Source organism: Uloborus diversus, chromosome 8, assembly GCF_026930045.1.
Source record: "Uloborus diversus isolate 005 chromosome 8, Udiv.v.3.1, whole genome shotgun sequence".
In the NCBI taxonomy this organism is placed as follows: domain Eukaryota; kingdom Metazoa; phylum Arthropoda; class Arachnida; order Araneae; family Uloboridae; genus Uloborus; species Uloborus diversus.
The window spans coordinates 102,051,858-102,064,948 of NC_072738.1; the positions used below are offsets into that span (position 1 = coordinate 102,051,858).

At 34.8% G+C, this 13,091-nt stretch overlaps 1 protein-coding gene across 4 annotated transcripts in view; it reads right to left on the bottom strand.

The window, feature by feature from the left end:
- Window positions 1-13,091, bottom strand: part of LOC129228277 (NAD kinase-like) — a 137,905-nt gene that overhangs the window by 19,298 nt on the left and 105,516 nt on the right. For all 4 annotated transcript variants that reach the window (XM_054862946.1, XM_054862948.1, XM_054862945.1 and 1 more), the window contains 2 exons: window positions 8,391-8,520; window positions 4,359-4,467 (listed from right to left, as the gene is read on the bottom strand). In XM_054862946.1, the coding sequence (XP_054718921.1) occupies window positions 4,359-4,467; window positions 8,391-8,520 (239 nt within the window). The remainder of the gene's footprint in view (window positions 1-4,358; window positions 4,468-8,390; window positions 8,521-13,091) is intronic.

Below are 13,091 nucleotides of genomic sequence, written 5' to 3' on the forward strand. Positions count from 1 at the left end.
GCCGATGGGTTGACATACAAGAAAATTTTTCTCAGAAATGGTTTCTTCTCAACGTCCTCTACACATGAAAACTATTTTCCAAGCAAGGGAAACAACCTCATTGTGACCATTACTTTTGCAAAAGCCTGTATTCCTGTACAAAAGAGTAATTCTATCTATACGACACTCATGATTTAACAGAGTCTGCCCTCCAGCATAGGAGTTCTTGCAATTTGTTTTAACCCGAAATATGAAATGTCAAGAAGTTCTGGTGCCAGACTGCGCATGCTTTGTAAACCTTTGATCGTGGTTGCCTTTGCATTTTTCTATTACTAGAAACGCAGCAATGAATCAATTTTCGGAGAAATTTTGATGTCGTTTGACGGGAAGACAGTAAACGAATTTCAACCCCGGAAAATTAGAATGCGGAAATACTCGATACCTTTCGAGTTAAAAGTAGGACATGATTTCCTCGTAAAACTAACTACTCTTCAAATGAAAGTCAGTAATAATATACACAAATGATTCAGTATTACAGGAAATTTTGAAAAGGTCAATTGAATATCAATTTAATTTATGTTGAAAACAGCCATTTCTACTTTTTATGAAACAAAATTTATTTGGGGCTGACCAGTACATTAAGGAGGGCTAAAAAATAGATATTTTTGATAGACGACTTTTAATAACAAAAAAATGCTGTGTATTAATATGCTAAATATGTGAAGAATGATTTAAAAATAAACATTTATGTATTTTGATCGCGCATGAGCTTCAAAATTTGGAAAAAAATGAAAAAAAGTTCGAATACATACCACTTTTTTTAAATTAAAATATTTTAAATTTTTGTCCCTCATGCCAATCAAATGTTTCCTTTTAATACTTCTCATGTGTCTACAAAATTATTTACATTTATTAACAGTTTTTAGTCCGCGCATAAGCAGTCAAGCTTCGTAAAATTTACCAATATTTGACTCTTTTGGTGCATTGCACTATTTCTCATTTTATAGTCCGGTTTTGCATTTTCCTCAATAAATGTACAGCTCTTCAATGGTAATGAAGTTATATTTTATTACAATAACAGCCCAGATCCCACCACGAGGAGCTAGCTGCACTTCGATGTTTCAACCTGCTCATCCCATACACCGAGTCAGAAAAGATAACTATAACATATTAAGAATTCAATGAAAGATTTCAAAGTTATGAAAACTGACTTAAGACATCCGAAAGTATTTAAAATGTTTTGTCAGTGTAACACAGAAAGGAAAAATGCGACCCTGATCTCGCTGTCAAAAATCCAGGACCTTCAAGTCATTAACGTTGATTATCGTGTGCCACCAGAATTACCTTCTGGCGGGGGTTTTGTGATAGAAACAATTCTTACGTTTGTATAAACTACTGTATTAGGATTGGCAATAATGGCAAAACCAAGGCCTCTTGTTGGGTGTTTTTACCCTTATCCAATCGCTGCGATACTATCTAAAACGGTATACTCGCTTCACTGCAACAAGAATCACTTTGCGGTGAAACTCATTTTACATGTAAGTGAAACGCTCCTCGTCGCTTCTCCCTTCGGACTTGTCGAAAATTAGGGTTACTGTCTGACCACGGATTGTATGGAAAGACAAACATCCGTTTTACGGCCGGAAATGGACGAATCTATTATTTTTTAGCGATGCCAGCTTTTGCAGAAGTAGAGTCTCATTTAAATGAGTGGAATACCGGCATCAAATTTTTACTTTTCCCCCTCATTCAAATGGACTCGTCTTATCTGGACGTTGAAAATTCCATACAATCCGTGGCTGGACAGTACCATTTACGTACCGTAAAAGCGGGTGAGAATGGTTTGGAGGGTGAGAATGATACAATTTCAGTTTTGACGTAATAAACGTTCGTAGTGCATTCTGGGCTAGCTCAGTTTCAATGGGAACTATTGTGCAACCTTCTCTGGTAATGAGAGAGTTGTGATCACTGTCAAAACCGCCCGCCAGACGAATAACCTGGTGATTGTGAATTAATTTGTTGTGAGCAACTGGTGCTACGTGTTTGTAGGTAACTCAGAAATTTATGTTGATGGACTTTTAGTGCAGAAGAAATCACAGTTTCGTAAGTACCTTTCGCTTACATATTACATAAAGGAAAGTTACCACCCCATTTTCACTCAAAAATTAAACATTTTGATGTTGCTACAGTTACAAATGTGTAAAGTTTACAATTTGGAGGGTGAGTGTGGTACAGTAATTAGTGGAAATTTTGGAGTGCAATTTTTGCGTTGGGTTATCAGGGGAAAAAGTACCTAGGAAAAATCACGTGTGTAGATGAAAGTGAGTTTGAAGTTTCAACAATGTTGAAGTGAGATAAGTTTTGGCAGTGGCCTGAAAAAGATAAGATTTAGTATTCATCTTCAAAAATTATGAAAAAAATAAAGCCATTATTTTTATCTCGCTTTTATGATGCACCTGACTCTCCAAGGTTTAATTTTCAGCATAACTTACATCTACAACTCTCCCGTTAAAATATAAGAGAGGGTAGAGTAAGATACAAATCACCAAAACCTACATGAAAACGTTGAAACATGTGCTATAACCATTCTCACCCGCAATGAGAGGGTGAGAATAGTACAAAGAAAAACTGCTCTGGAGGAGGTGTGGGTAAAGTTTCAAATTATTTCAGGGTCGGAATTGAAAGTCAAGGTCCTAAACTGTAATAATAACGCAACTTCATTTTTTTTTCCGAATGAATGTTGAGTAATTACATTATGAAATGAATTAAAACTGTAGCATAGTCACCCGTTTCTACGGTAGTCCACATCCGAACATTGTCATAGTGAGAGAGGAAGAAAAGAGACTGTGAGGTACACTGGCGTAGTGCGACTGTACATTTTCTAAGCGGAACCTACGCACACACACACACAAGCCTATACACATACACCAGGCCCGACGAGAGGCCATGGTAGCCCTAGTCAGAAAGTAAGGGACCGGCGACACTGACGCAAAAAAGAAAGAAGGAGAAAGGAAGGAAAGAAAAAGAAAGATGAGAGAAGGGGACTCCGAATAAGAGAAAACGTAAAGATTAAGTTCAATTTACTCTTTTGATATTTACTGTTGTGTCACTTAAAATAGAGTTAATTGTTTTCTAGTAAGCAGTTTTGATTCCCCCCCCCCCTTTTCTTTTTTTCTTGGGCGGGAGGGACCCGGTGACATAACTGACAAGGGCCGGCCCTGGCTCTTTGCGGCCCTGACATACACTCGCCTGCATACGCACACACTACTAATGAGATGAGGGAACTTTTCAGCAATATTTTAAGAAATTATGCATCAGTATGGATCGGTTTGAAAGAAAAACCTTCCATGAAATCAGAATTTGTGCAGTTATTGATAGTTACATAGTTTGTATATCACTTGTAAATTCAGTGTTTCAAAGAAACGCCTGCTTTCACAAGGCGACCCTGAGAACTTGTTATTTTTGAACATACGAAGGAGTTGGCATACAGAAGAGTATGCAAGGTAAGACATCTACTATCAGGAAATACTGCTGCAGCTATATCAGAACTTCTTGTTATCAATATTAAACTTTTAAGCGACAAACTACGAAGAGTTGATCGCTTAGTAGGCAACGGGTTCAATTTCTAAATGGAAAATACGACAAATAGGGATGTTTTGTCGCTTTTGAAAACTTAATAACTCCAGAACTTTGCAAAATTACAATCACCATGTCATATTCAGTCTGTTGAAAGGATTGTCTAACTGGTCAGTGAATTTGCAGAAAAGATACTTGGGAAAGACGCACAAGATTGATTTATAAGAACTTTATATTCATGACCATCAATTCCAAAACTGAGTGTAAAGCCCAACTTCAAATCTTGACCCAAAACTTGTTTCTAAAGATAAAATCTTTCTTTTTCAGTGCTGCAAGTAGCAATGCAGTTTTTCCTTTTCGAGTGATCATGTGGTACTAGGAGACTCTCCGCACCCCCCCCCCCCCCACTCGCTCGTTTCGCTCGCCATCCCTTGTTCGCCACTAGCGGTGGCTCAATGTCTCCTGTGGCGGGTGACAACTGATTATTTTGATCCTTTTCCACTATGTATGTCCTGTAGATTGATTTATCAATTTATATCTCCGACACCATAAGGTTTAGAGAGGGGTGAGACAGGGCGGAATGGCTTTCTCTGGATATCCTGTGATTAACGGCACCAGTATTGACTTGGCAAACATTGACAATCCGAAAGAGATAAGGTTACAAGCACACAGATGCGCTCAGGTTTTAATAGTATCGATAACTTTTTGCAAGTTCTCTGCTTCATATTTTTGGACAACTTTTCAGAAATGAGGAATCACTAAGCTTAAAACTCCCTCGCATTTTCCAAAATTAATTTTCTTACCTTCCTTGAAGGTACAAAGCTTTTCTTTGACTGATGAATAGGATGAGTTGAGGAGCAAGTAGTCTTCATCTAACACAGAAGCTTCCACAAAAACCAGCATGTGTTTCTCCTAGAAAAAAAAATTCCTTCTTAGCCTCAACTCACAATTTGAATGTTTGCGCACTCTAAAATGTTGGCACAGATTTTTGTAACAAAACTGTAAGATTTTTAGCATAATAAAGAAAGACTTGTATCCTCAATTAAAAAAGCGTGTTTTAGTGCTAGTCACAGTCGACCTGCAATGTCAATCACGTAAAAACTGTTTTCCAGAGTGGTTAAAAAAAGTAAGTTTTAATTATTTTTCCAGTTCAATCCAAAATCAGATCATTCAAGAACAGCAGTTACATTTGAAAACATTTTTAAGCATATAAACACTGAGGATATTCACGCATCTAAAATAAAGTACAGAATTAACTTCCTTTCCAAAGAAGTATGAGTCACACTTGTGTTTCAGAGCATATTCACGGCATCGCACGAATCTCGTTGAATCTAACTTGAATAAAATAGTTATTTAATACCAAAAGCAATAAGCTTCAGTTTTAAAGTGTGTACAGCTCTAGCTTTTTTTTTTAATGCAGTAATAATTTTTAATTAGAGGAAGTAAAGTTACTTAGAGAATCACTCCTGGATTTTGACTAAGTAGAAATTTTACAAGAAAAAGGAATGAAAGATTCCATTCCAAAAATACAAATGTGACGATCAGCAACAGGCTCTTGGCCCAGCTAGGTTGGTCCTAGTCAATTTATTAGTCCTCAATGAAGTAACGCTGAATCGCTCAGGATACAACTTTAACTGATGGATATCCTGCTACATGCAAAGGACAAAGTCCCGTGGTATCTTCTATTTCTAGCCAAGTCTTTAAATTTTGCGACTTTTCTTGAATTTCGGAAGACTTTAAGACCTTATACCTTGATAGCGAGGGCATGAAGGCAGTTGATTTATGCATAAAAAACGGTTTCGATGTGCTCTTTTTATTGCTACGTATTTGATTTTTTTTTATTATTACACTACGTGTACAGTTCGCTGTTAAGCAATGCTACATGCACATTATGCTCGAATTTGAATAGTCCATTGTCAGAGATTTTTCTAGCGGTATTAGTAATCAGGGTTTTGAGCAGCCAAAAACATACGAAACTCCTGAAGGAAATACAGTTGTTGATATGTAGGGGAATGTGGGGCAAAGTGAAATGGTTAAGATGACTCAGCTTTTTCAAAACAAACAAATTGGAAATTTGTTTTGAAAATTACAGGGCATTAAGAAATAACATTTTATTTCATAATAAAAATTGCATCGAAATAGTATTTTTTTATTTTTGGTGGTGAATTTTCGCTTTCAGAAAAAAAGTGGAAATTTTTCACATTTTTTCATCGGGCAAAGTGAAAAATGAAATGTTTTCTATTTGATCATAAAAAAATATTTTTGATCAAATGAATCAGTAAATAAAAGATTGAATGAATAAATGAAAATATGCTGAAAAAAATAAACGAATAATTAAAATTAATATATGAGGACAAATAAACAAGTGAGTAATGAATAAGAATGAATAAGAAAATAAGTGAATGAATAAATAAATGAATTACTAAATTAAGGTATGTTAAAAAAGTAATTAATAAAAATGCGGAAAAGATTTAATAAATGATTATATAATTAAATGAAAATTAACTATTTCACTTTGCCCCATCCACTTTGCTAAGCATGTACTTGTCTAATCGTACAAAATAATTAAAACACAAATATGCTTAATATTAACAAAATAAATGTTACATCGAATATTAGAAGGTCTCAATTAATATTTCAAATGTTAATTGCAAGAGCTTTATCATTCAATAATACCAAAAATAGTTTTCGACTTACAACAAAATATTACAATATGAGTATCATTTTTTGAAAATTGCTTGTATTATCATATTCTATGTTTTTCAGAGTTAATTTTTTCTTGACTGGAATAGGCTACACGTATAACTACATAGTTAAAATATTACTAGATAGGTGGCGCAAAAAGTAGAGTAAATATTTCACCATTTCACTTTGCCCCGCTATTTCACTTTGCCCCACATTCCCGTACCATATGTCCAGTGAAATGACAGTTCTCACGATTTAGTCTGCGATGTAGTTGTCACAGAAACATTTTGAATAAGGATCAAGTAAATATTTTGATGAAACAACATATTCTTTCTCCTTAAACTGCACTACAGCCTCCAACAGGCCAAAAGTCCGTCTCTACAAGTCCGTTTCAACCAGGCCCGCCATTTTGAATTATTCCAGGGGGAGGGTAAAGTGCGTATATTTCAGCAGAGGCGGTGAGTGGGGCAAATAAGTGCGTGGCCAAAATTTTTCAGGGAGTTGAAGACTATTTTAGGCTATCTTGAGTGACTGGGGGGGGGGGGCTTCTGATGTTCTCTCGCAAAAATGTTTTGGAATTGTAGTTTTAACAACGCCGTTTTAGTAGAGTTTTGTCAACATTTGGGCAATCGAGAGGAGTTTCCAGGGTTGTCCCCGTAATGTTTTTTTTTTTAAATTAAGTCTAATTAATAATAATAATAATAATAACGAAAAAATTTGGACTATCTTTGGAAATGTAAGGCTAAGGAAGGCTCTTCCCGGAAAAGAATCTTAAACTGATGTCTTAAAGACGCAAATTAAAGCCATCTTTAGCAAACGTAGAGCGAGGAGTTTGAGGTTCTCTCTCAGAAATTTTGCAAAGTTTAAAACATTTTTTAAACGACTTTTAAAACGTTATTTCAGACTTTTTTTTTTTGTTGTTGACTTAAGAAGAACGAAAGGGTTCGGAGGTTCTCCCAGTAGTTCTCCTAGAAGTCAAGCTAGAGTCTTTATAACGCAAATTTAGGTCATCTTTGAATTTAAATAATGGAGGGAGTGCGTTAGGGTACATTTTCTCCCGGAATATTTTCAGAATTTAAGTTTTAAAACTGAAATTATAAGCAATATTTGGTGACGTTAATGTCCGGGTAATCTCACCCAGAATGTTTTGAATTTGAAATCTTAACGTTGAGGCAATCTTTGATGATGAAAAAAGTGCGGGGGCAGTCCCCCCTCCCCTGCTCCCTCGAATCGTCACCACTGATTTCAGAAAAAGGTGAACTATCAGAAAACAATAGAAACCATGCCCACCTGTTAGCAAAAACATTAATTTTTCAAAACCCCTCCCCGAACACCCATTGCGGGTCTGCTTCCAACGGATGAGATCCAACGCCACAGTCCGCCAATTCCAGCATATTTTAACATTATGCAACAGATTACGGCCCCAATTTAGATTATTTAGTATAGAGTTGAATTCACTCTCTCAGTAAGTCAATGGTTACCAATCTTGGGGAGCGCCTCTCTATGGACGTATGGAATAATTGTATGGATCGTGCTATCAATGAAATTGAGTATCTTAGAACAAAAACAAACAAGATTATATATTTTTTCCTACTACTTCATTGAGTAATGAGTCAACTTTTATACAATGTGCTTAGATTTTGATCACGTTTTACGTTTTCTCGCTTGGAAAGTTTTTATTGCTGGTTCCACATTATACCATTATATCGCTGATCCGGTGAAATACTGACGCAACTGCAAAAAGTGTAATTTTATAATAGAACTAAATATGCATGAAACAACCTCATACAATGAAACATAGTTGAATTACTGCCATAGTGGCTAAAAGTCGAAAAACATCTTGTGCTCCTCCTTATGGGGTGACCACGTTTCGACCCAGTGACGACAATAACTCATTTTCAATTAATTTTGAAGTTACGTCAATGTTCCACAGAAACAGCGATATGCAAAATATCAATCGCGTACATCTTGAAAACGGGAAAATTGCGAAAAGTTAGAACCACAACATCGGATTCAATGGCCTCAATATACAAGAACCAAGTTTAATTTTTTTCTGGAAATATAAGTTCATAGAGTCCCGTGGTAAGTGCATTTAGATTTAACGCACGCTTTAATATAGCAAGACCTTGATCATGAGTTTGTTTACTTACGTAGATGAGCCATTTGACGAGATCTATAAATGGTTGGATAACGGACAAGTCGTGAACTTTTTTTATGACGAGGACTGTTAATGGTGGTTTGTTCCATGTCAACCGTTGACTTGCAGGATCTTGAATGGTCCTGTAATACATAAGAATTTTTAATAACTCATTTTGAAACATTGCATCGAAACACTGAGAACAATCGATTGAGATCAAAGGAACTACATAAAACGCATTTCATGCAAAAAAAAACACTTAATTAGGGAAAGAACAACGTCTTTTCAGAAAATGAATCAATAAAGGTATAAATTAATAAGGGTATTGAATTAGCTTTTGCTCGTCGCCAACGGATTTTCATTTCATCGAAGATGGCTACCAAAGAATCAAGTCCCAGTCGCCAAAAGTAGCGATTATGTGTTTCTTTTTTGATAAAATAATATCGAGCTACGACAACACGCTTCCAATCCTGTTTTAGCCCTTCCCTTGAGTCTCTAGTAGCGTTTTATCTTGATTTTTTACAAGTAAATTTTTTTTCGTCGTTCATTTCAGGCCGAATTTTCAATTAAAGTACCAAAATCAACAATTCCCGACGTTCTTACTTGTGCTCGCATTTAAAAAAGGGCCGTTTTTACTATAGCAATTTTTCGTTTTTTTTTTTTTTCATTTTAGTAAAGGGTTGGTTTTTGCATTTACAACCTTTTACGATTCCTAACTCCCTGAAGAAAAAAAAAACGGGTCGGGCGACAAAAATTTTCCGAATAATAATTTAAAAAAAAAGCCTCGTTCACACATTTGCTTTCATTTAGTCATAATTGCTTACGTTGTAATTACACAAAGTTTATAAAATGTTTCGTTTTTTGTATGTTTCTATTCCTACATTGCAAAATATATCTAACGAATTTTTTTTCTTTTGCAATTTTGGAAGAGTATCATATACTTTTAATTTGTTGCCAATTTTTCTAGTAGTGAACAGACTTTTTACTTTTTAAGCTGCGTGCATACCTTAAAAAAAAAAGCTACTAAAAGTTCCTAAGTGGCTACCACTTTTTGTGGCATTGGTAGCCAGTGGCTATCATTCACAATTCTTAATCTAGAGCTTTATGAATGACGCACCACTAAGCAAGAATGCGGAAATTAAACGACCATCTATTTTATTTAAGAAATATTGACGAGTTTACACAAAACGAAACCGGTTGACTTTTCGTTGCACTGACAATGAAGATTGAGTGGCTTTTATGGATGTACATAAATGCATTTCCTAGCATTTATTTGAAACTTACGAATCCTCATATGTATAATAGCCATTGATCGAGTAACGCTCCTGACGTCATCAGCATTGAAACTCGCGCCACGGCATGATGTTTTGGTAATGTTTGACATGCAGGGAAAGACTTTATTTTGACAAGGCTGAACTTATCCGGTAACTAAACTGTTTTACTGGTAAAACTGTCGGTTTAGGAGAATGAAGAAGCGAAAAAGTTGTCAAAAATGAACGCTATCTACTGGAGTTCAGCGTTAACCCACTGGAGTAAAGAATAAAATTTCAACTATCAAAATATCACCAATCAGGAACTAGCTTCGTTCAAGTGTAGAAGCAATTTCCACCTGTTGATCATTTTACGATTCAGTTCTTACTTGCAAGAAACTAGACTCTTATTGGCTTAACCATACTTTATTTTATCCACAACACTTATCTGGACAACAAAACTACAATAACAACAACAACCAAAAAAAAAGACGAATCAAGCTTTCTTATATAGTTGCGTAGCAGCGCCATCTGAAGAAATTAGCATAATTTGCAACACCACCGGTCATATCTTGACGGGCGATTTTGTAGTCACAAACAATAAAAGAAGAAAGAGAGGGGAACATATTAAAGTGTTCAATAATTTAATTTTAAAGAGATAATTATTGACAAAAAAAAAAGAAAATTATTAGGAATTATTACAGTGGTGACCAACCTTTTTTTTTACCCGAGGGCAGCACCTCATATTAAAATTATTATAGTGCCAGAAAATATATAAATTTTCAAATATTTGGATTAAAAAAATAATAATAATAACATGGGAAAAGGAAAGAAAATTATAAACTGTGAATTGCTGTTAAAATTACTTGATGCTTATTTTATTAATTGCATCTGTTTTTCAGAAACTAATTTCCGAATATTTGGTTATAAATTTGTGACATTGCCAATAATCGTGAGTTTTTATTTCTAATATTGTACAAAACAACAGACACACGTATCATCTTCGCTGGCCGGATATGGCTCACGGGCCCTAGGTTGAGCACCACTGAGTTGTAAGAAACAGATATTTCCTTCTCAGACAAATGTGCAATTTCATGTTCTTGAAAAAATATTTACAAGTCAACCATGAATATCTGAAAATTTTACATTCACTACATTGTGTGCTGGTTTGAATGTGAAAAGAAATTAAATTTCAATGTGTAAATAAAAATTTGTAAATAGCATTACCATGGCTTGTCCCAAAGAGCAAATTTTATTATTTGAGGGTCTCTTTAGTTCGAAATGAAAATCTTTAAGATCAAAGGCAACAATGGGGTCGTTTCCAAAATTTTAAAAGTATTTTTTGCTGAAAGAGCATGCTTAAAAACATAGGATCTGACCGTTTTTTAAATAATTTGTTTAAGTTTAATATTTTTAACAAATTACTTAAATCGTCGCGCTTTCAATGTTTATGCTTCTGTCCGATGACCTCACAAATGATGAAATGCCATTCTGTGCTGCCGTTCACAGAGCAAAATATTTAATTCGCATCTTTACTCACGTGTACAATCGACTCCCGCTACAACGCGATCCGACTTACGCGAAATGGCTATAACGCGAATTTTTCACAAGCAACGAATTTTAGAGCTAACGCGAATTTTTCGCCCACAACATAAATTTTTTTAGAAGGAAGTATCAGCTTCGTTATTGGCTATTAAATATTGATTTCGTGAATGTTATTACGTCCCTTTGAGCGTCACTGACAGCCAAAGTTCCCACGCCAAACTAGTCTAGTGCATCAAATAACCATAATAGCACCTTAGAGTCACCTTCATCTAAAGTTTGAAAATGTGAAGAAAAAGAAAGTTTCTGATAAAAAAATATAAAAAGGCTAAGATTCTCGATATGCTTGAACAATAACAAAACGTCGAAGGTAACGCGACAATAAGTATGAGTGAATCTTCCATATGTACAATTAAAAGTCAAAACAAAAAGATGTCCGTAAAAGTTTAGAACTTAGTTTCAATACTGAAGCTTGCAGAACACTCTAGCAAAGTAAAAATTATGAAAATGGAAGCTACGCGCGCTCTCGCATTGTGGATTAATAAAAAGATCAGGTAGAGGGATGTAGCCACAAATTGAAACGTTTTAAATAACAGGTGAAGCGTATTTAAAAATGTATTAGATAAGAATAACGATCTGATCTTGGAGCATAAATCATTACTAGTATCCTCATTTTTTAACTCGTAAATATTGCTACTGTATCGACAGTACAGTACCATTTTGTGCATCATTTTAATTTTACTGCATGCAGTGCGTACCGTGTTGTTTTATTTTGTATCTTTTATTTACATTGGTCATTCATTTTGTGCATCTTAAGTATTTCATGTTGAATAACAGTTTTTTATTTTTTTAATACAGTAAAAGTTCAGTTCTTTATGGAAGAAACTGTAATGGTAAAGGAATGCTTTAGAGCAGTTTGAGGGGTGTTTATAAGTGCCTAAAAGTATTTGGTATGCTTTAAAAAATGTGTATGCATATATTTTACCACAACGCGAAATTTCAACTTACGCGAGGAGTCTTGGAACACATCCCTTGCGTAAAGTCGGGACTCGACTGTATTGGCAACGATATGGTTGATAGCAAGCGTGGAGCGCAATTTTAATTCGCTTCTTGATTATCATAACGTGGAATCGTGGTAGAAAGATGCAGCAAAGTGCATCATTTGTGACGTCATAAAGACCACGCCTTGTTTGAAGAATCGAACATATTAAAAAATTAATTAAAAAATAAATGTTGGGAAAATGAAAGTATTTTCTAGGTCCATGTTTTTTTTTTTTTTTTTTGCTTATTCTATCATTTCAGTGATAAAAAGTACTACTTTTGACTGAAGGAAACAACCCCATAAACTAAGAATATTTCATTTCTACATTTTAACTGTATTTAAAAACGCATTTTTTTTTTTACACATAAGAAAAAGAAATTCTATTCCTTATTTTCCAGGATGTTTCTGGAGGTAATTGCCATTACCATGTCAGGGAAATTTGTGCTCCTTGCTTATAGAAACATGAGGTACGGTACTGCTAATAGTAAGATGAATACAAAATCATCATTTAGTGGGGAGGCAAACAGGCCAGTTTTGGTTCAAGTGAAGATTTTTTTTTATTTTTTATTCCAAAGTATCGAAAAGAGTATTGATTACGTGTCATTACCAAATTTCTTCTAACTTAAAAACATAAATTTCATAGATTTAAAATTTCTGAATAATTTATCAAGAGCCTCAGGACTAAGTTGCAGTGGGCAGGTAAACTGTAGTATCTGAAGGATTGAGTTTTCGAGATATTTGAAGAAATGAGTTTTGGGTTTAATACTAACTGCAGGGAAATGTTGAAATAAGACTTTTTTTTCGCGCTTTTTTTTCTCCACATCAAACCAAATTAGCAACCTTGTCCAATAAAGCTAACGTACAATAGATGACTGAAATG